Source organism: Diadema antillarum, unplaced genomic scaffold (assembly GCF_040938485.1).
Source record: "Diadema antillarum isolate AM-2024a unplaced genomic scaffold, OU_Dant_1.0 seq00001878_RagTag, whole genome shotgun sequence".
Classification (NCBI taxonomy): Eukaryota; Metazoa; Echinodermata; class Echinoidea; order Diadematoida; family Diadematidae; genus Diadema; species Diadema antillarum.
Genome location: NW_027272546.1, coordinates 193,477 through 219,780, shown reverse-complemented (window position 1 = coordinate 219,780; position 26,304 = coordinate 193,477). Strand labels below are relative to the sequence as shown.

Sequence of the window (26,304 nt, the reverse complement as noted above, 5' to 3'; positions counted from 1 at the left end):
CAATAGCGAGTTCTTACAGATACACGATAAACAAGTGGAAAATTAAATCTCTCTCAATCACAAAGGCAAATGCAGTTTATTGTCATAGTGCAACATTTTGCAGAATATATCGTCATGCGCATGGCAGATTGTCATTAACACACTTCCCTGTGCATGGCAGATTGTCGTTAGAGTGTGGGAGTGCACATAGGGTTAACAACATTCTGCCATGTGCAGGGAAGCAGCTCAACAACAATCTGCCATGTGTGGGGAAGCGTGTTAACGACAATCTGCCATACGCACGACAATATATACTATCATAGCTTGTCAGCATATAAAAAATTTGATAAATACATTTTTGGGATTACTGCTTGAAATGCATAATTTTGCCTCCCTATAGTATCCCATGACTCTTACCTTCAATGATGAAATCTAGTCAGTCCTTCTGACCGTGGTAATACGCACATATTTAAAGTTTCAATGTCGTAAGAGCTTATTCACAACTAATCATTGACTAGATAAACATGGATTGATAAGTGATTGCAAACAAGTCATTTCATTCTCCTATGAGTAAAACAATCCGGGATATTCTCCTGCGGAAGACGATTTCCACGCAAATGAATTGCAAATGATACCAAACAATACATTGTGATATTTTGGCATGACATCAACGAATAAAGTCTTCATAATCTAAACATGTGAAATCTGTCTGAGCGTGTCTCACCATGATGTGTAGGCAGAGTTCCTCCAGTGCTACTCGCTGGATCTCTGGCTGTGTGAAAGGTCGCATGGCGCTGTAGCGATGCTTGGTGTACAGACGAAAGCAGAAGCCCGCCCTCACTCTACCGGCTCGGCCCTGGCGCTGCTTGGCACTCGCCTTGCTCACAAATGTCTCCTCCAATGAGCTCATCTGGCTACGTTCGTTGTACCTGCCAGTGCCGATATAAATATGCAAAGTGTCCTATCATCTGCAAATTTGTTTTGGTTTACGATCAATTCTAGGTTTTATAATTAGTGATGATTATATGCAGCAACAAAAAAACATTAATGCAGAAATCTAGCTATGCAACATAGACTAATGTCCAACTGAATACAAGGGTTTCACACAGTATTCAGAGATGAAATGAGTTAATACACAACATTATATATTCATATCACTGTTCAGATGCCGTGTATTGTTCTTGTCTTTCGTAGCACTTGATATTCATTAACAATTTTGAAGTAAACCTCAAGAAAAAAAAAGATAATTAATTTTAGCATTATACAGTAATATACATGTATTTGATGTTATTTGTGAACAAAATCAATGAACATGTACACCTTCGATGCTTAAATTGATATACTTTGCAGAAATAAAAACATGCAACAAAGTGTATGGACCTATTTTCCTTGACTCTGCCCGTGTCTATGACAAAGACCACATCTGGGATGGTGATGCCCGTCTCAGCGATGTTGGTTGCTATGACGATCTTCCTCACGCCTGGTGGAGGCACGTTGAAGGCTGCATTCTGGTTCTCGGAGGACAGGTTGGAGTGGAGAGCAAGAACGACGTACCTGATGGGAATAGGAAAGTGCAGTTTTGATCCCAAGTACAAGAGGTTTCAATCAAGTAATGCACAGGTGAAATTGTGGTAGTGGAGATGCAGTGCACTGCAAATGGGTATTTGCTATGGTGCAAGATGCACGAGACTTAGCTGAATGCACGTCGCAGGACATTGTGAATATCTGAGAGTAAGCTGCATCTCCACCAACATTACAAACTTAAATCTGCGCATTGTTTCATAAAATGGGTCTTTGAACTATGATATCAGCTGGTAAAACTTTGTATTATTGCCATACAATGAAACCTCTCTTCGATTGGTTGTGCAGATGACCCAGTGAACCACAGCATTTGTTTGGGTTCATGCAGTGTGCACCTCACAGTTGCACACAGCTATCAGTAAAATCTGCCACAAGATAACACGCAGTGCAGCTTTGATTTTTTGCTGCCCACTTTTTGCTGCCCACTTTTTGCACTCCCATGTATCAGCCAAAAATTAAAGAGCGTGGATGTTTAATACTCATTTCAGTGCTTCTGATTATCTACATTAAGAATCTACTTTATTATCAAAGTTGTGTACGTTTGGGTACAGCCACAGCTGAATGTAGTATATGGAGTTTGTTCTTGCTCGCGCAATGAAGGATTGCAGCTGTGATAATATCATCTTCCTGACCAGTGCATCCTCAGAAAGAGTGCTTTATCTATAACATCTTGATTGACCCATGTCTACAGCGTGGTATGGCACTTGGCAATACCAGCATCTAGAATTACCAAGGGTGTTCCAGAAAAAGAAGTGTTCACTCTGCAAAGGCAACGCCGAGTATATAAAACCATACTTGTGATTACCATAGATTACAACTTTAGAGTTTGCTAAATACCTGTCCGGCCTGGAGAACATGGGATCCGATTGGAGCAGCTCATACAGCTCCTGTATATGGGCCAAGCCTGGCATGAATATTAACACAGCTCCCTCTACTGACTGGAATGTGGGCACATTCTCCAAGTACTTCAAGAGTTCCTGTTGATATGCCAAGGAAAGAGTGATCAAGAGCTAGCGCTCTGCTTTGCCAAACAGCACAAGAGTTGGTAAGCACCATGTCAAAGTGTGGTGCATTCCGTGAAAATGTTGCAGTGAGCCATCAACTGTTGCAGTAAGCTGTATAGACCAAGGTCATGATGAAATCAGCATTTGTTTTTTTCTCCCTCTCCACGCACATTAGCATCAGACCAGATTACTGCTTGGTAGCACAACATGTACCAGTATTATGCATTGCATTCTCTTTTATTAGTTCTATCTATAACATCCAAAAGTTATATGACTGCTGCATGATGAGAATGGTATAGAATAACAGGACAGTTAATTCTTTAAATTATCGATACCTTCTAAAATCCCAGGCATATTGAATTCCATTTTGATGGCATTAATACTAAACATAAATCAAAGAATGACATAGAGGCAACAACATTTGACCATGTTAGTATTGTAAACTTGTAAGCACTGCCCCTATGTAAAAGTTTTGCCCGCTGAGAGTTTATAGGAAAACGACTTTAATACTGACATTGTTTATTTGCATTTCAGCCACTCCACAGCTGTAGTAAATTGCTAGCCAGCTTGATTGATTTCTGTGTGAGCCTATGCATGTGGCCAGCAAGTGATATGAGGTTGTATATTTCTTGTGGCAGTAGCGAGTATGCCATATATTTGCGGGGTTTTTATTTACATGAATTTCGCATAGTGGTGCTACACACAAATTTGACAACACGCAAAAATATTAACACTGATCCCGATTTGGCACACACCTGAACATGTACCGGCACACAGTACACAGTACATGAAAAATGTATGTGATGATACATTTTACACGTAGTAGGTCTATATGTCTTGGCCCCTTCCGTGCATTGGATGTGCACATTTTGGGACTTCTCTGTCCTTTGCTGTACCACATGATAGCAAATCTAACCATCCATGAAATTGTAAGAAAGTTTTGTTTACCCCCCCCCCCCCCCAAAAAAAAAAAAAAAAAAAAAAATTACACTCGCTAACTATATGGCGCATACAGTATGAATTATTGTTCAGTTCAAATAAGAAATATTGACTGCCGTATTATTCAAATCATAATGCAAATCCTTGAAACACTTTGACCATCTGATTTATCTCAGATCACAGCATGCCACTTACAATCAACTTGGGTCAAAGATTTGTGCTATGGTACAAATACAAGTGTTTCTAGCACATGAAAACTAACAAAAATAGTTTCATCAATTCGAACACAAAAGCTGCTCATCTCGTCAATGGAAAAAAAACTGAGTTTTTTTTTTTTCATCATAATTGTTCTCTTTTGGCAACACACTGTATACGCCATATATTCAGTGAGTCTAAATTTTCACAAATTGGGACTTCCCAAATTTTGCAAGTGGTTCAATTTGTGATCGTGGAGTACTGTACTGAACGTAGAAATGTATATGTGTGCGTCACATTCACATCGGGACCAGAGACATTATTTTCATGTGCCTTTAATTTCACAAATACAACTAGCACCTGACTGCCAAAATTAGGAAAATAATAACCTCGCAAAATATTTGGCACATACAGTACTCGACAAACAGAATAAGCTAAAGTAAACAATGGTAATGTGCTGCACTCACCACGATAAGGTCCATATTGATGATGTCTGGATTTAGTCTGGTTATCACCTGCCGTGTGCGTTTGCTGTATGTGTCGGGATCTATACCACTCTGGAGTTAGGGTGAACAATGGTAAACATGAATATATCCACATTTACCCAAAACAAAAGCAGGCTTGTACACAAGATCTTGGAGCATACAAACAGCATTGAGTTGACATTCCTCTCACCACATAGCCCACATTTTTGTCCTTTTTTTTTCTCAAACAAAAGCATTTTCAGCCAAAAATAAATATGAATATAGTCTGCATTTCACATCCCTGCAATGTGTAACTTTTGATCTCATTATGTTGTCATTTTCCATCTGTACAGGACAGGATGACTGGACAGCCCATATTCAGCTGTACTATCATATTGCTACTGGTCTTCCACGGGGTCCAGATATATGTACTTGGGGTGGACCACATCACCGGTTTATGCACCCTGCTCCTTTGTGATGAATCAGTGAAGCGGGATCTTTTACATGCTTGGGTTGTGAACTCTCACACAGGGGACCCTCCATTTTTAATGTCCTGTCTTAGGAACAGAGTGGTTGCATCTACATACAACATTTCGCAACAAGACTTGCTAGGATTCACACCCAAGCCTGCACCTGAGCCATATCATTGAAAGGCAGATACGCTACCAGCTGAGCCACCTCACTGCCTTCTGATCATATCACAAAAGTGTTGAATAGAATCTACACTTATTGTCAAACTGAATATTGAAGAAATCTCTCTTTTTTCAAAATTTGTTTTGCTTACCTCATCCATATTATTCACATCATTGGTCTCCCAAGCCAGCTACATGTGGAAAACATTAAAATAAAGGTATGGAAATAAAATTAATTGTAACAAATAGGCAAATACCATGAGACAAAACATTTGAACATCTACAGGAACATCATGGTAAGCTGTTATGATGATTTTATTCAGGAATACCTAAGAATTGAATGCCTACCTTATTTGAACAGAAAGTTATGGGCAGAAACCCACTTTAAAGAAAGGATAGACTGCCTCACATTCTAATCTTTGTTGCCATTTTTGTAAAAGTGCTGCGGATGTCTAATTTGGAATGGCAGTTCAAATCTCAATTGCATGGCAAACTACAATCTATGCTGCTAAATTACATTGCAAAGCCAAATAATGACACCTAGTAATGAGGCTAATTACATTGCCTGTAATATCTCATATACATATAAAAACCAAAGAATAAGCCAGATCACAGCTACATAGTTGTAGCAATGGCCTGCAATGTCTTCTGAATCACAGACTTTTCAAAACATGGATTAATCATTGAAATGGAAGAGCAGCCGAGCAGAAAAAATGGTAATTTATATGTATTAAAGTGCTGCATGAACGGCTCTTACACCTTGACATTTGAATATGCACCTAGTTCATGTACATGAATATTTGTAACATAGTTTTCACAAGGACCCATACAGCTTTTCAAATACTTCAATTACAGGTCAATTTCAAAAGGTTTGCAATGACCTTTATCTGCACATGCTCAAATCGTTACTGTGAACCAGCTTATTCTCCCCCCACCCAAAAAAAAAAAAAAAATCAAAACAAAACAGAAGTCAGTATATCGATTTGTTTGTCACATACGTTCATACATTAGCTGTATTTATATAGATACACCAGGATCCTATTTCATAAAAAGTTGATATGATAGCAACTCTTGCTGGAATGGCAATTGCCATGGTCACGACAAGAATCCAGCTTCCTAATTGGCTGTTGCTATGGGAAGTTGCCATTCCAGCAAGAGTTGCTATCCTAACATCTTTTATGACATGGGGCCCAGACGACTTCTCTTTCGTGATATCCACCAATTTTCTATCACCTTCCGTTGCATAGGCATAAAAAAGGCGGCTGCCATCTCAAATCAACTCATCTGTTTTTAAAACGGTCATACACATTTCAGACCAATCTGCCACGCTACCTTGACTTGCTTGGATTCGCCCCCTTTTGTTGTCACGGCAACCGTAGCACTGTCCTCCGACGCCAGCGATTCATACCTCAGGGCGTAGGGCGAGTCGCTCTCAAGAACATACTTGGTTTGCTCCACTACATCTTCCAGATGATACACCTGCAACCAAGGATCAAAGATGGAGGATGCGTGTCAGCTATGGGATGATGATTAAGGAGCAATTTCCTATGACTGCTGGATAGAATTATCATCTTGTTGCAAGGCAAGGCTATAGAGTACCTAAGTGGTAATGTTGCACTCTTTTGTCAAAGCTTGGGTTGGAAGCAGATGTGCACATACCGGTAAGCACTGAGGTCTGGTGAGGTTGTTTGAACCAGTTTCCATGGCAATGAATGGTTATGACATCACATTTTGGTACTCTATTGTTCTGTCAGAATTTGTTTCATGTTTTCAAAGTCTAGTTTAACATTGTAGCTGTCCCACACACATGCATATAACAGTTTGTACAAGAGAAACATAAAGATTACAGAACCATTGTCGATCTACATTCTTTGATTGCCAACCATTCAATTTACACACACACAGTAAAATATCCTAGTGATTTAAATGATGTGCGGAGAATGAATAAATTTAATCACAACAAAACCTTCACAGGTATGGCATTCTATCTTTAGTTCCTTGGTTGATAACTGACAAATGATATATGTACAAACACAGTAAAATCAGATAGCTTTTGCTTGATTGTAGACATATGGTCAAGGTGACTGCTATTAACCCTTTCTATTCCAAGGACTTTGAGTGGTGTGTACAAAACTATGGGGGTTTTCTGTACCAATCAGCACTTGATAGCACTCAGAGGGTTAAAGGGACTGTACAGTACTGGTTGTGGTGAGGATTCAGCTTGTAACGTTTTGCGAGATATTCAGAAACCACTCTATGAAATGCTAGAGAGCATACAATTCTAAGGGGAATCAAAAATTTATTTGATGAAAATTGGTTTTCAAATGACTGAGATGTCAAAAAACAAGGTAAAACAAAGATATTCTAATAAAAGTCGTGGCCTGTCAATTTTATTACGATCGCTTTGTTTTGGATATCTTGGCCATTTCAAAACAAACTTTCATCAAATAAATGTTGAATTCCTCTTAGAATTACATACATGCTGTTTCATATCTTATGAGAGGTTTGTCATTATCTCATCTAAGAAAGTTAGAAACCTGTAGCCAGGTCTCAGATGAAACTATACCATCCCTTTAACCCTTTCTGTGCCAGGGACTTTGGACAGTGTGTTCAACACTGGGAGTTTTCTGTGCCATTTACCACTCAATAGCACTAGAGGGTTAAATACCTGGACAGGGAAGGTCCTGCCTGGGATGGAGACGATGGGGCAGTGGTAGAAGTAGGCGGAGAGCTTCTCACTGTCCAGGGTGGCGCTCATGAGCACCATCTTCAGGTCGGACCGCTCCCTGACCAGCTTCCGCATGATGACCATGAGGAAGTCGGACTGGACGCTGCGCTCGTGCACCTGCCAAGGAGTTGCAAAGTGGCAGGGTTAAGTGAGAAATTTGAGATGAGAATTCTGTAAATCAAGAATTTAAAGGGGCATTCCAGATGATTTTTATAATTTCACATCATGTGGTACATAAATTGACAGCTCCATGAAACTATATACTCAGTTTAACTAATTTATAGTTGTTCAAATGTAAAAATCTGAAAATCATCCGGAGGTCCCTTTAACCCTAAAAGGGCCGGGGGGCGGAATCCGCTCGACGTTTCGCGCTATAATTCTGTAACGCGAGAAAGCCTCGTCGCGAGGCTTCTTGACTTTGTTTGTTCAAGTCTCGCGCAACTTTTGAGATCAAATTTGCGACGTCCGCACATACTTTTGCGAAGCCACGCCCATTTTTGTAACGGAATGTCGCCCCAAAATGGGCACAATTTTGTGATTTTGTGTACATTTCCTATGGAAAACAGTGCTCTGTCATGAAAGTCATAAAAACCTGATTATTTTTACAATTAATCACTTTCATTGATTAGTTTTGTGCTAATTATGGTAGAAAAGTGGTCAGTGACAATTTCCAATGAAAAGACAAAGAAAAAACAAAAGTTGAAAAACAACGAAAAACATAAGAAATTCTGAAAACAATAAAATACATAAGAATTGAAATGAATTTTGGAAGTTTTTGTGATGTACAATTGTTGAATATGCTAAAACAGATTTACAGATCAAAAATTAGACTCTCAATGCTTTTAATTAGGCTAAAATATGATCTTGAGCTTAATTTGCATAATTAATTAATTAAAATTAGAAATTGATTGTTTCAAAAAATCTTATGACACAATCTTGTAGATTATGACGCGGGTCTCACGCATGCAAAATTTCATCGCGATCGCAACACCGATGGCCGAGATCTCGGGGGGGGGGGGGCGGAATCCATCCCCCCCGGTCTGAGCATAGCCAAAAAAGCCCGGCCCCTTTAGGGTTAAGCATGGCCTTTTCTTTTTACAGCTTTTTTCCTGTGGTAGCTGCTGATGTTAATATGGCATGCTACTTTAGCTTTACCTGCCACTTTCGATTCTGCAGATGGCATCAGTATGGTGCCACTATCACAGATACAATTTTATGGGAATTTAACAATTCAACACCCGTTTATAATGCTGCAATCGGAATACTTTCATACAGTTCAAATACACTGTACCTTATTGCTTCTGTTCCTGCTAAAGCTGACACTACTCATACAATACTAAAGCTATCTGTAATGTGAAATCTCTTTCCACTACAACTACTACTGCTACTGCTACTACTACTGCTACTACTATTACTACTCTTACCGCCACTACTACCACTAATACTGTTGATATTGTTAGTAGTCAAAGTACTACAGCTAATACCTACTACTACTACAACTACCACTTCTACTACTATTATCAATATACTACAATGATGCCACTACAACTACTTCTACTATTGATATTCCTCCTCCTACTACTTCTACTATTTCTACTACAGCCACCACTGTATTTGTTCACATGCTATTAATTGCTTCTCATCACTTTAAGCTATTGAAATTGTTTGGGATACAAATGACAATAAACACCATTTTCATGATCGATCTGATCACAGCTTGTTAATATTGCATCAACTACAGCCAATATACATTTTAAAGTACCTCATCAATGACGATATGTGAGACATCTTTCAGGGCGGGGTCCAATTGCAGCTTGCGTAGTAGAACCCCGGTGGTGCAATAGAGCAGCCTCGTGGTGCGCGTCTGCCTCGACTCTAGCCTGATCTGGTAGCCACAGAGGGTGTCCTACAGTCATGTGATCACAGGAATGGCTTGTAATCTGACACTGTTCATGAAGTGACTTTGATCCTATGAAACTGGTATGTTTCCTTGAGTTTGGATTTAGTTTATGTGGCCCCCTATGGAAGCAATTAACTGCTCGTAAGCAAGGAACACAGGACAGATGGCTTTCAATACCATAATCCTATTACGAACAAGGTACTATTGGGATAAAGTGTCTTGCCTTGGGGCACAATTGCTTCTTCCACGGGACTTACCAGGGACCTCAAGATTCACATGTGGGAAGGGGAAGTTATTATCCTGGTTTGTTTATGTTAGTGGGTGATGTCAGTGTTCTGGGGGAAAATTGTCCCAGTCCCAGTTATCATTTTACCTGTTGGTTTATCATTTGGTGGAATGGACCTGGTCGTAAAGTTCCTGGTTGCAATCTTCACATGTTATGTGGACCTGGTCGTAAAGTTCCTGGTTGCAATCTCGGTTGTCCGTGTTGGGCAACTAGCCTCATGCCTTCCATTACGTTCCACTTCACTCGTGTAGAATAACACTACCATTCCAACATGCATACAACTCAGTGCGATGTGACCTAAAGTCATTGTTGTGCAAGTGATTATCAATTCTAATGTGATTTCAAGGACTGCATGGATGAAACAGTGCACTGTTGGATCCCAGTAATACTCTTTTACTTTGACAAAGACAAAAACAAAGTATTAAGTGACATGTCTATGGTGCAGTACCTTTGACCCTGGTGCCCTCTCGCCCATCTCTTCAGAGACTCTTCGGGCCAGACTCATGGCTGAGATTCTTCGTGGCTGGGTGCATACAACGAGGCCATTACTACCCTTGCCTGACCTTACCAGATCCTGAAACCAACAAGATGAGGATTCATTTTTTTTTCAATCACAACATGTCCACACAAACCCAAAATAATCAACAATCGTATTCGACCACCCACAGATTAAAAAATGGAGACAAGAACGAAATTCAGGTTTTAAATTTCTTTGAAACCTGTTTTGTGTTAGTTTCTCTCTTTCAAGGATTGCTGCAATGTCTACTTTGGCATAGATTACCTCCACAGATATGAAATAAATGTGTTTGACTATTTGCATGTCTTTATGTACTGTTGCTGTGTGAGTAGGCATGTGCTTGAAGTATGTCACAGTCCAGTATGTGGCCATGTTCTGCTCATGTGAAGCCCTGCTTTCAAATATCTGCTTGCATAAGAAAATGAAGGATGATCAATTGTATGCATCCTCTTCGTGTGTGTGATGGTGCATAACAAACAAACAAACAAAATAACCCAAACCCACTGATCAAATTCTTTGTCATCACACTGTGCAAGTTGACTATTTTGGCTGTCTTGTTTTAGTATTTTTTTTTTTTTTTTGGGGGGGGGGGGGGGGACAAATATGAAGCTGCACTAGCCTAGATCTGTAACATCCAAGCTCTGCATCTGACCAAAAAACACTACAGGTAACAGAAAATTTATCCTTCTCCCTTGACTGTCTTGCCATCCTTGTAAAGCCCCTTTCACATGATCACTATTTTTGACATGTTAAATGGGCACGATTGGACAAATCTTGTCCTGTCTTCCAAAAACCATTTGTTATCGTCTAAATCAGTGAACTCATTTTCTGACAGAGGCCGTCTCATCTCCTCCCTTGACTATCACGCCCAGTGACCTTGAGGGCCACAACATCCCGCCATAAACCAAAGATCCTCTCTGATCACAAACCTCCAGTAGGAACTGAGGAATCTGGGTGCTCTTCCCGCTTCCCGTCTCCCCGGCAACGATGACGATGGAGTCCCTGTGCACCTTCTCCAGGAACTCCGCCCTGCGGTGGAAGACAGGAAGTGTTTCTCTCACCTTCAGCAGTTTATGATGCTGAGCTGAGCTCTGTGCATGACCAAAAAAGAAACAAATAAGGAGAAAATCGAATTATGATAAACATCATTTAATTACTCATATTCATGTCATCATATCAAGAGCCAATTGCTCTGCTCACAAATCTTCACTAAATCTTAATACTTTGAAATGCAATAGGAATAGATAGCTTGTCTCTTTTTCCTCAACTTATCGTTGTGTTGTAATAACTACAATGTATGTGATGATGACTTTCAGAGGTGCAGTTGCCAACTCATCAACCCAAAACATGATATCTTGATCATATCTTTGTACAATCCAATGAGAGAATGGTGAATGTATGACACAAGTGATTACAACCAATGTCACTTTGCTGCTAAAAGAAAAAAAAAAATCCAAACTCCTTATTTTACGTCCAATCATTTTTTTTAAAACTTGTACCATTCTGTGCATTTGACTTTACAAAATCTCTAAAGGTCAACTTAAACATAGAATGGCATTGTATATAGCTAAGCTTGCCAAACTTTAAACAACATAAAATGACTTTACTCCTTTGCGAATAGACGAACAGAGGTCCATTCCCATGAGGACTTCCTCCTATGTGACCATTTATCTACTTGCATCTCAAACTTAACTTAATTTTCCCCTCCCTTCAGACTGATACAATGGCAAAGCGACACTCACCTGATTCTTCTTGAGTATTCTTTGCAGCTGACTATGACTGACAGTCTTATTTCTGGGTCGATGGCCGACTGGTTTGGTGTCTGCCTGCAGTAGTCGGAACCAAAACCAAACATGACAAATATATATAACAAGAACTGGGTCATGGAAGAAAAACTGAATTTCTTAACAACGGCTGCACGCTGCACTTAACACTATGATTACATGCACATATATATGCAGTGGACTCCCGTTATAACGAAGTCCTTGGGACCGGCAGTTTTCTTTCGCTATGTTGAAATTTCGTTATAACAGAACGAATACACAATAAAAATACATAGACCGATAATGTCGGGGCCTGAATTTTTATTTCATTGTAACAGGAATTTCGTTATATCCGTGCTCATTATAACGGGAGTGCACTGTATACACATTCATATATACTTTTTTTTTTTTTTTTTAAAAGCAAGATGCATTGATGACTCATTGTCTTTTGGTTCATAAGTCAAAGACGTATTCAGATTCCCTTTTTTTAAATTGGTAGGTCTTTTCCTCAAGTGCTTCTACAGGTTTTGATGACACTGTATTGTATGGTTTTGTAATCACTATTACAATGATTTACTTCTTCAATGCTTTGCGATATTGTGCAATCAAATTTCTGGTATTACAGTATTTGAATATAACTAGATAACTTATCTGACAGTCAGCCTGTGGTTAGTGATCTAAAAAAGGGAAAGATGTGTAAAGAAAATCACCACAAACTATTAATTTTCTAGCACATAAATGAAGAAGAAAACCAGTTTACCTCATCTTCATCCCATGCATCCTCCCAGCTCTCTACCTCCTCCTCCTCTTCATCCCCACCTCTGGCATCCTGAGCACCTTCTCCATCTGTGGCAGCTGACTGGGAAGACTTGATTTGCTTCAGGAGTTGGGTCACGAACTGATCCCTGGGCTTGTGTAGTGTCATAACAAACATAAAACAAAATTCAATGGGATACCCATATTTCTAAAATTACCTCATCTGCAAATCGAGTAAACAGATTTATCCGTCAAAATTGAATGTTATGTACTTAACAAATCAAATCTACTGCTTACACAACACTAGTTCGCCCAATTGTAGAATATAGTTCTAATGTCTGGGACCCACATACCAAAGAACACATTCATGAGATTGGCAAAGTCCAAAGAAGGGCTGCCAAAATGGTATGCAATGACCACAGACAAACCACCAGTGCTACAAAACTTATGCAGGGGTTAGGCTGGGACTTGCTTTCGATTCGAAGGAAAGCTTCGAGGGTCAGTGTGTTGCACAAAGCCTGGGGGGGGGGGGGGGGGGGGGGCACTTGGCCCTGCCGGTGTTGGACTACCTGCGTCCAGCTATACGAGCCACCAGACGCACTTCAGGAAACTCTTTCATCTAATACTCCACCCACCAACTTTCAAACACTCCTATATTCCATGTACCATCAAGGACTGGAACTCATTACCACCGGACATTCAGAGCACAGTCAACAACGACACTTTTAAACTAGCTGCAAGTAACTATTTTTTTCCGTAACCAAGACTCAAGCTACGAGTACTAACAGAGCAACATCGCGCATTCCCCATTCCTTCTTGTTTGGTTCCAGATGGAACGTTGAGGAGTATTTTGAAGAAGAAGAAGATCACAGTTCATCATTACGCAAGCTTTTTCCCTTTCATGTGACTGGGATAGTTTCGGTTTATAACATATTTTTTCTGTCCACCATATGATGAGGTCATATCTAAACACATGTCACTGGAATGTCACTCATACCAATGGTAATAGTAATTCTGATTTGGGGGGCTCGTCTACAGCACTGAGGTGCAAAAATTACAGACAGCTTTGTATCATTATCCAAACATTCACTTTTCTTTCTGAAGAACATTTCTCATCATTGACTGATAATGATGAGGAATCTACTATTCATTCAAACACATTACACTATTTGCTGGTTGGTCTGAAAACAAACCAATTCTGGATGGGGTAAACTCACACATGTGCACAGACACAGACACAGACACAGACACAAACACAGACACAGACACAGACACAGACACAGACACAGACACAAACACAGACACAGACACAGACACAGACACAGACACAAACACAGACACACACACAGACACACACACAGACACAGACACAGACACAGACACAGACACAAACACAGACAGAAACACAGACACAGACACAAACACAGACACAAACACAGACACAGACACAGACACAGACACAGACACAGACACACACACAGACACACACACAGACACACACACACATACACAGACACAGACACAGACACAAACACAGACACAAACACAGACACAGACAGAGACACAGACACAGACACAAACACAGACACAGACACAGACACACACACATACACAGACACAGACATTGACACAGACACAGACACACACATACACACACACTAATCTTGAGACTTTTTCACCTTGTTTTTTCTCTCGGTTGTCTCCTCTTTAGCCTTGGCTTCAGCATCCATCCATTCGTGCCAGACTGACCGGTAGGGTGGGGGTAAGAGCTGATGGATGGACTATTGAAAAGAAAACCAAGTCTAGAAAGTTCATCTCTATCTCCACTTTGGACATGAAATAAATTTGATATGATATTGTTTTCTAATAGGAAGCTGTTTGGTTTGGGATGAATTGACTTTAAATATAGAAGGTTCTTGTCCGAACTTGGTTCTAATTAATAATGACCATATAATGTTAATCTCACTTCTGCACCAAGAAGCAAGCATTTTAAGGTACTGCATTTGCACCTTTTTTCTCTAATTTCAAGCATGGATAAAGACCCAGTGAGCAAATCAAATTTGACAGTTTGAATTATTCTCTTCATGGTACAACACAGCACTCTAATACTCAATCCTTTTTTTCTTCCTCAACTCAAGTAGGTAAGAAAATGCCACAAAAGCCTGCATGATCTGCTCACCTGTCCCCGTGCGAGATGCCACAAGGCATGGACGCTGCCTAGATGCTGCGCCTCAGTAGAGTTCTCTGTGAGGATCACTGTGGTAACCACAAGAGGGCTCATCTTTGGTCTGTCCACTGTCACTCTATTTCAAGCAAAAATATCAGTAAAAAAAAAATTCATAATCACAAAACTATAAAGGCATTGCTTTGACAATTGAAAAATAATTGAAAATTAATGAATAGATGATAACCGAACACATACATGAATGAATAAGTGAAGAAAAAGCTAACAAAAAATGAAAAAACAGAAATAAATAAACAAATAATCAACTTTAATGGGAGACACTTAATGCCAATCTATATTACCCCTTTAAGCATTTGCACATGTATCTACTTACTTGCACTTCCACAGATTGCTGTGCACCTGTATCTTCTGGTACTTGGGCGGAGCCGCCCTGGGGTGGTGTTTGCGGCACCAATCTATCAGGAACTGCTTGGGGGATTTCCCTGTCCACACCTTGTTGGTGTAGGAGAAGTCTCTGACATCTGGCGGCTCAGAATTCTCTTCAGGGAGAAAGGTAAATGATGAGACGAGGATTCAGGAGCAGTTGATAATTGGGTAGAGCAATTTTCTACACTGATGTACAAACTTTGGGTGTTTGGGCAACAGTTACCATGGATGCCAAGAGCAACTGCAAATCAGTTGAATGTTAACAAGAAAAAGGGTCTGAAGGAGAGTCTACTTAAATTAAGTTATTGATATGAAAATGGTATGCAAATGATATGCAAGTGGCATCTAATACCTAGGCATGTCAGTCAAAACATATATTTAAAATCTACCAGCAGAAGAAAAATAAACTATGACTTTTCAACAATCAACATGTTGAAACTTTTGTCCATTCACAAAATAAAGAGGAACACCTGCTATTGAGGACAAATGATACATACACTACACAATCATTTTCTTTTATAGAAAACTGACATGACGGTTGACTTGATACAAGGGATGATTTATTAGGTGTCCCAAAACTAACCTGCTTTCTTTGAAACCTTCTTTGTACTTGAAGGAGTAGCAGCCTCTGCCTCAGCCTCCATAGCATCAAAGAGGGCAAAGGCTCCAGGGGAGTCCTCTTCTTCCAGCAGGTTACCTGAAGAAGTGCCTGGTGCAGAAGTCTGCTCGGGGTCTGACCCCTTGGACTTTGCCGGTCTTGGAATGTCCTTCAGCTTCATCCGTTGGTCAAACAGGGGATGCTCCTCCACTTCGGCCATGGCTATGGAGAGGAAAAGAGGCAACTATAAGTGATTGACGGTCTATTATAATATTTCATTTCAGTCTATATTTTCTTCAGCACTTTCTGAGGGCCAACTTTTCAAGTTGCATCTGGATTACGACTTATGGAACCTCATTTTGCATCAGCTGTGATGCTGCATACCAATTGTGACAAAGTCCATCCACACGGAATGATCTAAGTACTAGCAAGCCTTACTCAAGTCCAAGCTTGAATCACTCCTGGTGATGGGCAGTCAAGACCTCTAGAATCCTGGTTCTTGTGACTGCTCACATCTACTTCCTCTTTCATGCACGGTCTCTCCATCAATATAGAAATCATCTTAACTCATCAGAAAAGAACACTCCTCTTTACTGATATGTACTTTTCTCTTTGGAAGTTCAGGTATTTGCATCTATCCCTCCTCTTCCTCCTCCTCTCTTTCTCTCTCAATCTCATCTTGACCAATGTCTCTTTGTCTGATTAATTCATGTTTAAATCCATCCTGATATGACCAATCTCAGGAAATATAACCTAAATTTTCCCCTACAGTCTGATAATTATTTTCAGTATCACTCACGAGGCTCTCTCAGCTTCTCAGTCCGCAGCATCTTTTCTTCATCTCCCTTTATAAATACTTCATGAAAACTCCCGGGCATGAATGTCAAAAGGAAACATATCCAACCTCCTGGTATCATGGTCTTCAATTAAGAAATGACATAAAATCTAATTTGCATCACTTCTTTACAGCATAGCAGTTTAAGGTTACAGTAACCCTTTGTCTGGCGCCCACTTTCTTATAGTACAGAGTCAGACGGGGAAACTTACTCTTGACGAGGTGTTGAATTTTGTCGCTCGCTTCCTTTTTCTTCCCGGCGTCTCCCCTCTTCTTGGCATCGGCCGCCTGTTCCTGGGCATCCATCAGGAGAGCAGACAGCTCCAGGTAGTAGTCATTCTATATCATATTGGAAATATGACAGCAAAACAAATGACACTATTAAAAACCAAAGAAACTACTTCATGAAGAAAACTGATAGTGACTGGATCATAGGGAAAAAAATGTCTAGCAATGTCAATTTGGACTGAAATTTGCAGAGGATAAGTTTTGCAAAGTCTCTCCCCCCCCCCCCCCATCTACTGCCCGTATTGGAGGCCCTTGCTCTTATACTTGTTACTTGTTGCACGTAATCCTAATCGCAGCTCCTTGGAAGCTATGCAGGAAGCTATACCAGCTCTTACTTTAATCTACCAATCTTCCAAGAAACTGGGTGTTAATTTTGTAATTCACAAGAGCATGTGTAATGTGCATATGACCTCGCATAAAATGAAATGAAAATGTAATATCGCAAGGACTGCAAAATTTTTTTTATATTGTCACAAGGGGGACACACAAACACTCACATAACCAGTGGTGGCTCCTGTGACAGTCACAACACCATTTTGTTGTGGTCTGCTTCAAAGCATTGAGAAGTACATAACATGAAGTAAGACACTGTACTGCATACCTTGTGCTTGCGAAATTGTTATATTGCATCGTAAAGCAAAAAACAAACAACAATCAACAAACACCAGAAAGAAGCAAAACAAAGCAAAAAGCTGAAATCATGCAAACACAAAAACCCACTCACTGGTTCCTTCTTCCAAGATTCTGGTTGATCGTCTGCCGAATCTTCACTCTCCTTGTCACTCAGTTGTTCGGCATACTGTAATGTCCATTCTTTGGTGGACATTCCTCGCTGCTTGGGCCTGACCTTAACCTGACATGTATTAATGACCATGAGATAAGTTCTGCAAATATCATCACAATTTACACAGAATATAAAATGTAGAACTAGGAATTTGTAGCAAGTGAAGATTACAAACTTCAGGGCCCCGTTTTATCAAAAGATAAAATCGATTTTAAATTTCCTTACCACACAGTCTGCCATAGACTTACAGTTGAAATCAACTTTATAATCGATTTTAACTCTTCATAAAACAGGGCCCGGGTGTTACATTACCAACAACAATGTCATCAACTTTGCTGTTGTTCACAGGAGATCAAAAGCCTTCTTCTGCAATGTTTTTTGAAGTAAAAGAATCAATCAGAAACTTATTCTGATTTGCATTATATGATTGTACGTACGCAAAACAAACAAAAGTAATAAAACTCTGTAGCAACTAATAACAAATATTGTGATTGTGTGATGGAAGATGAAAAGATAAATTATACCTTCTCCTCCTTTTTTGGTTCATTCTCTTTCCTTGGTATTTGATCACTCTCATCAGGAATGAACTTTGCCCTCTCCTTCTCTTTCTTCTTTTCGTCTTCCACATACTTCTCTGAGAATCCACTTGGTAATTGATCTGTATGAAAAACAAAGAAATAGGTATGACAATTAAACAGAAATGATAAAGAAGGATTATAGATAGATCTCTCATATGAAAAATCAACCACCTCCATCAGGGTACATCGATGTGTCTAATTTCCCTACATCCGAGTAAATATCTACAACTGTATGTGGAAAAGACATCTCGTTGATATTTCACTTTCAATAAAAAGGCATTGGTACATTCCTTGTTTTATAGTATGTGCAAGAGCCTATTTATGACTACCTCAATGGAGCCAAGAAAGCAATATTTTGTAGTTTGGTGGTGTATTTCTAATTACGTGTGTTGCCATTCCTTGCAAGCGCTTCATGAAGTAGAGAATATACAAATTCTTAATTTGGTACCTATTTTTGTGTTATACCATAGTTTGTTTCAGTTGCACAATTTTCAAAAGCCTCTTCATTACTACATCTATACAGGCTCTTTATGCTTTATCAAACTGACATTTGTTTGTTTGCGTTTTTTTTTTAACATTTATTTCTGGTTTAATGCATTAAATTAAATCAATCTAATATTCAAATTCTATCTCATCTTTCTCAATTACATGGTGATGATGATAACAATAGTAATAGTAGTAGTAGTAGTAGTAGTAGTAGTAGTAGTAGTAGTAGCTAATAATAATGATAATAAAATTAATGTCTTCTTTATCCAGGATAGCCTCTTCAGTGTTGCCATTGCATAAAGCAGAGGGCACTGCCATTATTGTTATTATTATCATCATTATTATCATCATCATCATCATCATCATCATCATTATCATCATTATCATATGCTACCAAATTTACTGATGCCAATTTAATGATGGCACCTAGAGATTACAACTTTTGTGCAAAATTCTACAAGGATTTGAGAGTCAAATTAGACCCGTTTGTTTTTATTATGAGCTCCCCATGATAGGCCTACACTGCAAGTCAACTGAAGGCATCTGCAAGTAGCACCTGCAGAGGCAGACATCTTACCATCGGACAGGTTCAGGCAGAGCCAATCAAGAGCCGAGTGAAGATCTCCCCCATAGCTTACAGTATTACGCATGGAGTCTATGATCTGGCTGTGCTTGAATCCAACATCTTCCAGAGCATTGTACAGGTCCTTTTCAATAAAAAAAAAGAAGAAAGTGAAATACACGGGTGAATGAAAAAACCATCAGTTCTAAGGTCTCAGATCATGAACTATTGCTGATAGAGGGTGGTCAAAATACAGTCAATTAGAAGATGTTAAGATTATAATCTTTTGATCTTAACAATTGACTAAAAATTGATATCTACCTAGCTTCATCAACACACACACACACACACATCTACAGTACACACACAAACACATGCATGAAATAAAGGTCATTAAAAGCACACTAACAGATGACATAATTGTCCTGTAAGACAATATACATGAAATAGAGGTCATGTAAGACACATACATACACACACACACACAAACAAAAACAAACAAATGAAAAAACAAACGAACAAACTATCAAACACACAAAAGCCCTTACTGTGAGTTTCTTTTTCGTAAGTCTCCCAGATACGCTACTGCTGTCCTCGCTGGCCTGTTTGTGCTTCAGGATTTCGTCGACGATAGCACGCTCTTTGTCGGGTGAGATGACAACCTGTATGTGAGAAGAGAAGCAGAGTAGATATATGACATTATTTGTACAACCTGTGAACAGAATTAGATAATCTGAACAATCTGCCAATTTCTCAATGTGATTTCTCCACACAAAAAAAGAAGAAGAAAAAAAAAAAAACACACTGTAATTTGGATACCTGCCAGGAATCTGCACTCATTGTTGAGCCTGTGAATGAGCAAATCAAAACACAAGAACACATAGCATGCAAAAACCCTATTGTTAGCTAACTAGTAGATGTCAATAGTAGTGAAAGCTGTGATGACACTAATGATAATGCGCTTTGAGCCATGGAACATTTCTAGTGTGTGTGTGTGTGTGGGGGGGGGGGGATAGTGGCTGTTTCAGTTAAGGGTCAGTTCTCCCCCCCCCCCCCCCCCCCCCTGTCCTCAACAGGTTAAAGGACAAGTCCACCTTCATATACATGTGGATTGAGTGAATGCAGCAATATTAGTAGAACACATCAGTGAAAGTTTGGGGAAAATCGGACAATCCGTTCAAAAGTTATTAATTTTTAAAGTATCTGCGTAGTCACTGCTGGATGAGAAGACTACTACAGTACATGATGTCATATGCATACAACCATATAAAGAAAATAAAAAGAGAATTTCACAAAACTTTACTTTTTGAATAAAGTGCACATTTCTTGGACTTGTTACTGACATATGTTAAGGGTAATTTTATTTCCCCTGCCTTCTGAAAGAGAGAAGTCAAGTGTTCTTTTGTTATGCGAGAAAAGTGAAAATATGTTGAATTTTCTTTATTCTTTCTTTATATCGTTGTACTCATGTGACATCACAAGCTATAGTAGTCTTCTCATCCAGCCTTGAGTGAGCAGAAACTTCAAAAATTCATAACTTTTGAACGGCAAGTCCGATTTTGCTCAAACTCTCACTGATGTGTGAACTACTAATATTGCTGCATCCACTCAACCCACATGTCTATGAAGGTGAACTTGTCCTTTAATGGCCTTTGTGTCATACATGTGTTTGTGTGCATGTGTGTGTTGATGAAGCGCGGTAGATGTCAATTCTTATGATCAAAAGATTATAATCTTAACCTGTTCCATATGGGAGCCTGGTGGCCTGTGTATTAAGTCTATGGGGATTTCAGAATTTAGTAAGGAACAGGTTAACATCTTATAATTTACTGTATTTTGACCACCTTCTACCAGCAATACTAGTAGTTCATGATCTGATACCTTAGAACCGATAGGTTTTTATTTAAAATTAAGTTTCAATGTTCAGAATTTCATGGGGCTTCCGGCATTTCTTTTTGTTTATTTTTTTTGGAGGGGGGGGGGGGGGGGGGGAGGGGGGCAACCCCACATGGCCCCTGTGATTGTCGCTGCTTTACTTTGCCAATTTCCATGGTCTCAAAGCAATATAGACCATACAAATTTAAATAAATACAGAGAGCAAATAATGCTCTTATACTGTATCATATTCTATCAAAATCAAGCTAGCATGGTACAGGTGATGAATGACAATAATGTCCCATAAAGACCAAAGTATCACCATTTGGGCAAGGCATGTAAAGGAAAACTTTGGGAGGTAGAGGGCAAAATCTAAAGCACTTGTATGCACCATGCGCTAAACATCACACATGTGCAAGCAATATCCAGCACAAATCACATTATGTTAACAGTAACCTACATTAACCCGTTGACAATAGACTGATTTTGCTACAACACGCATTCTCCATAGACACTTGCCCCAGTATACTCGGGACTCGTCCTCAATGGGTTAATGAGTCATTTACATTTACGTCTTCCTTAATGTTTTTTGCCTCACTGTCATTGGTGTAGAAAGTTGGGATAAAGGGTGAGCCTACACTGTGGAAGTGTGGTGTCAACAGTGTAGGGTGAGGCCGCTAACTGTGGCTTAACTCTTTTCCAGGTGTTTGGTTCCAGCTAGCTCCATGAACCCTGCTACCTTCACTTTTAAGTTGTATTATAGCTGGGGTCAGAAGGTCTTCACAAGAGCTCTACTCCCCTGCTTCCCTTAGACACCCCCCCCCCCCAGAAAAAAACTCAGCAAAACAAAGCAAAACCAAAACAACAAAAACAAACAATCACGAGCACACTTTCTCCAGATTGTCTCTGACTTCCAGAGACCACTGTTAAACTGAACCGAAAATGTTCACGGTGTGGAAATTTTCACACATTTCGCGCAACCAGAAACTAGCATGAATATTTTTGCTTGTGATAAACATGATGTTTTGATTACACAGAATAAAAAACACACAAAATTCATCATACCTGGAAGAGTGTAAAAATTACTTGCACAAAAGCATCAAGTTTTACATTAGTATGGACAAAAAAAATTAGATATAAGATCGAATGTTTCTCACCTTTTGCACAGACTTGTCACTGGAGTCTGCAGAGACGGATGCACCCTTCCCAGGCTCAAAGGCATACTTTTTGGGAACTGCAGCAAAAAAAAGAAAAGAAAAAATAATAATGATAATAACTGACATCTTGAACCTTGATGAGATAATTCCTGAAGCAGCTCTTTCTAAACTAAAATGGGATGGAATGTCCTGTGACCATAGATGATGGTGTAGTCTATTAACTGTTGCATTTTTCAAACAGTGATGTGCATACAAAAAAAAAAAAAAACGGTAAAATTTACAGCCCCAAGGGACCCTCTGATGACAGGAAGGGCAGCCTCCTGGAAAGCAGTGAATGTTTGGCCAGTATCAAACTGCCATGGTTGGTAACTGGTTCCAGATGTGAGTGGTTCGGGGATAGAGGGATAATTTGTGGGAATCAATTGTTGCTTTGGGGACAGAGAGTTTGAGCAATTTAGATCTAACACAAGGTGTATATATAATCTCTGATGTGTGGAGCTTGGGTTATGAAGTCAGAAAAATGGATGTTGACCAGCTGATGGTGTATTGAATACATCAAGATATCTATATTATCCTAGCAATGATCTGTGCACAAGTCATAGTGTTGTTTTATGTTACTACTATGCCTAGAATGGTGTCAATACTAGGTATGATTCATGCATGAGGACGTGACAGAGGGCTGCATGTGATGCATTATTGCCTATTAAATTGCTGTATCTTAACAAACAAAAACTCCTCGTGGGGAACAGATCACTGAGAAGGTTTCTTATTCTTAGTACTCTGCCTCCTTATTTACTAAAAATAATTCTTCTAAAGCAAAATGCCGAAAAAATATGATTTCCATAGTGTGACAGTGAAAAGAATGACCTAATGAAAGCCCCTGACCGCCCCCCCCCAAATGAAGAAATGACTGGCATTTGACAACAGAAAATTTTTTAATGTAAATGCAATCCCTAGCAAAAACGAGATACAGTTGTATCCATCCAATGAGCTAATGAGAACATGAATAGAAGTGCAGGTGTGTTTCTCTACAACCAATGACACATGTCGCTGAATAGTGAAATGGATGAAAAAAAAAATGACTTAAGAATAATAGTACTATCGTTTGTAGTAACTTACTACTAATGCATGCTACTTATTCATATTGATCATTCATTTTGTCATATAATAAAATTGCTAATAATCAGTAAACTGTGATCTGACTGTTGAGGAGAAATAAGAAGAAAAATAAAAAGAAATAGTTTTTAGATTATCACAATATGATATACTTGTACCAGTACTACACAGATAAAATACTCTGTACAGGTTTTATGACACCTTTTTTCTTTGTTTCATTCGAGATGATTACAGATTTGACATGATCTAAACAGTATAGGGCCTACAAATAAATGTACATACTTTGTATTACATTTTCATTGTGGGTACCTGGCCAAGGAAGTATTTCAGCAACAACAATACTATCACTTTTTTTTTGGGGGGGGGGGGGGGTGGGGGTGGGGGGTGGGGTGGTTAGGCATCTTTGACATTAGCAAAAAAAAAAAAAAAGGTTAAAAGGTACACAATAAGTTAAGATTTTATATGACACATTCCCTGGCCTGGGTAAAATTTGAAACATACGAGATAAGAGTTCTTGAGCACGTAAAGTTTACAAGAACATGCCCCCCCCCCCAACATCTTTTTAATTCTGATTTTTGCTTTCCTCCACTCCAGTTTCTGTGATGCAGATTCCCAATTAAATTGGACCATAATCCATATACCGTCATAAAAAATTCGACCACCGGCTATATCAGTACATGTATGTAGAAACCTATGCATTTTGTGCATGGTCAAGTTATGGTCAAGTTTTGGTAAGGGAAGTCGAACCTTGCATGCTTAGTTTGCCCATCCGGCATCTGAAAAACTTTTGGGAGAAAACCTTTTAAATTCTATTTCTATGTCTAGTCTATGTTTATGATTTTGGTACAAAATAATATTAATAAATCAATGTATCAGATGATAAATGACGATGCCGACGATGCAAATCCACGACATCAGAAGGATCAACGTGTAAAAACAAACAAACACACAAACTATCGTGTCTTTGACATAAGAGCTTGGCAGTAATTGCACGGGGTTTCCCCAGGAATCATTAGAACCTAGAATGAAACGTATGTTTTTCACAGACATATTTATCAGCATATGGGACTGACCTTTATTGTCCGCTCCGCTTCCACTAGCCTTCCCTGGGATGCTTTCCGTGCAAATGGGTCTACTTGATACCTTTTTCTTCTTTCCCATCTTAGATCTTATATGCTTTCGACTTTTATCAATGTCGATGTAGAGTCCGAACAGCTAACGCGAGGTAAGCAGTGTGAGTAGTCAGTCACTCGTCGTCTGTGTTGGAAGAGCTATACAGTATACACTCGTTTTTACACCAAAGAGGAGGATCTTTGTACGTACCTGCTATTTCTACACGTGCACTATCAACCCTGCCTCCTGATCCTCCCCCCCCCCCCCCCGTATCCCCCAACCACCCCTCCCCGGGGTGTTTCATAAAACGAACGACTTTAATTGAACGACTGGTGATCAGTTCTTGTGCTGAATCATTAATTCCGATAAGTATAGCACAATACTAGTACATGAAAGGTGAAGACCTTTTTTCTCTTCTTCTTTTTTTGCTTGTCAGCTGAAGAAACCCGGAAGTGGAAGGAGAAAGATGAGCTGAAAACTTCTTTTCTTTTTGCTTGTCAGCTGAAGAAACCCGGAAGTGGAAGGAGAAAGATGAGCTGAAAACTTCTTTTCTTTTTGCTTGTCAGCTGAAGAAACCCGGAAGTGGCACCAGAAGTTGAGCTGAAGGCATTTTTTTTTTCTTGTTAGCTCATGAAACCCGGAAGTGCCCCCCCCCCCCATTTTTGAAAACGCTCCGCCGGCCCTGATTAGAAGTGATCAACAGTCGTTCGTAAGTTGTTCGTAACTTTAAGAACAACTTTATGAAGCATTCCCCCCCCCCCCACCCCCCGCCCAAGTTTTCTCTACACGGGAACCTGCGGCCGCTCAAAAGCCCGAAAATGTGGATTTAATAAATGCAGCAATACAGTGTATTTGGGCTGTATTAGTATTGTTACTTCAGCGAAGTTTGAAGAAAATCGGACAATCCGTTCAAAATAAAGTTATGAATTTTCGATCAATTTTTGGTACTCCCGTCAGTTCGATCGTGACGATAGGCCCTATAAAGAGAGTGAAAACAAAGAGAATTACACAAAATTTCATTGTCTTTAATAAAAGTGCATATTTTATTCCATCTACTTAACTGCTACTGTCGTATAAAATATTATTGTTCCTGCTTTCTGAAAGAGGTTAGTCCAGTGCTCTTCCATATACGTTGTCCCACACGAACAACTTTTCTTCAAAAATAAAATACTGAAAACATCAGATCTGTTCAGTTATAACGTCTGGCATATTTAATATGTATAAATTTTCGGCCAAGGAGTTACCCGATGTTTTTACTCGCATGTTCAGGAAAAATAATTTGATTCATAATTACTATTAGTATCCTACCCGCCAAAGTGACGCATTTCACCTTCCACGTACTCGAACAATTTATGCAAAAAAACGATAATGTATACGGGCCCCATATACTGGAATGACCTCTCCCCCGAAATAACAAGCTGCTCGTCGTTATATTCCTTCAAACGCAAATTAAAAGAGTGTTTATTGAGTGCATATCCTGCAGACACTGAATAAATTTGCAATGTCTTATGTCATATATCGTGGTATCTTATTGTCCTATTAAACATTCTTGTCAAC

General features: G+C 39.4%; 1 protein-coding gene across 1 annotated transcript in view; it reads right to left on the bottom strand.

The window, feature by feature from the left end:
- Nucleotides 1-24,795, bottom strand: part of LOC139712942 (ATP-dependent RNA helicase dhx29-like) — a 33,296-nt gene extending 8,501 nt beyond the window's left edge. Inside the window, exons 1-24 of the mRNA XM_071624723.1 lie at nucleotides 24,708-24,795; nucleotides 22,519-22,595; nucleotides 20,035-20,148; nucleotides 19,502-19,631; nucleotides 18,385-18,518; nucleotides 17,801-17,929; nucleotides 17,001-17,127; nucleotides 15,939-16,175; nucleotides 15,303-15,468; nucleotides 14,924-15,047; nucleotides 14,424-14,525; nucleotides 12,749-12,898; nucleotides 12,457-12,506; nucleotides 11,968-12,004; nucleotides 11,155-11,316; nucleotides 10,157-10,282; nucleotides 9,285-9,428; nucleotides 7,463-7,639; nucleotides 6,127-6,273; nucleotides 4,947-4,985; nucleotides 4,166-4,255; nucleotides 2,398-2,537; nucleotides 1,360-1,533; nucleotides 704-908 (exon numbers count right to left, since the gene is read on the bottom strand). Of these exons, the coding sequence (XP_071480824.1) occupies nucleotides 704-908; nucleotides 1,360-1,533; nucleotides 2,398-2,537; nucleotides 4,166-4,255; nucleotides 4,947-4,985; nucleotides 6,127-6,273; nucleotides 7,463-7,639; nucleotides 9,285-9,428; nucleotides 10,157-10,282; nucleotides 11,155-11,316; nucleotides 11,968-12,004; nucleotides 12,457-12,506; nucleotides 12,749-12,898; nucleotides 14,424-14,525; nucleotides 14,924-15,047; nucleotides 15,303-15,468; nucleotides 15,939-16,175; nucleotides 17,001-17,127; nucleotides 17,801-17,929; nucleotides 18,385-18,518; nucleotides 19,502-19,631; nucleotides 20,035-20,148; nucleotides 22,519-22,595; nucleotides 24,708-24,795 (3,069 nt within the window). The remainder of the gene's footprint in view (nucleotides 1-703; nucleotides 909-1,359; nucleotides 1,534-2,397; nucleotides 2,538-4,165; nucleotides 4,256-4,946; nucleotides 4,986-6,126; nucleotides 6,274-7,462; nucleotides 7,640-9,284; nucleotides 9,429-10,156; nucleotides 10,283-11,154; nucleotides 11,317-11,967; nucleotides 12,005-12,456; nucleotides 12,507-12,748; nucleotides 12,899-14,423; nucleotides 14,526-14,923; nucleotides 15,048-15,302; nucleotides 15,469-15,938; nucleotides 16,176-17,000; nucleotides 17,128-17,800; nucleotides 17,930-18,384; nucleotides 18,519-19,501; nucleotides 19,632-20,034; nucleotides 20,149-22,518; nucleotides 22,596-24,707) is intronic.
- Nucleotides 24,796-26,304: the final 1,509 nt, after the last annotated feature.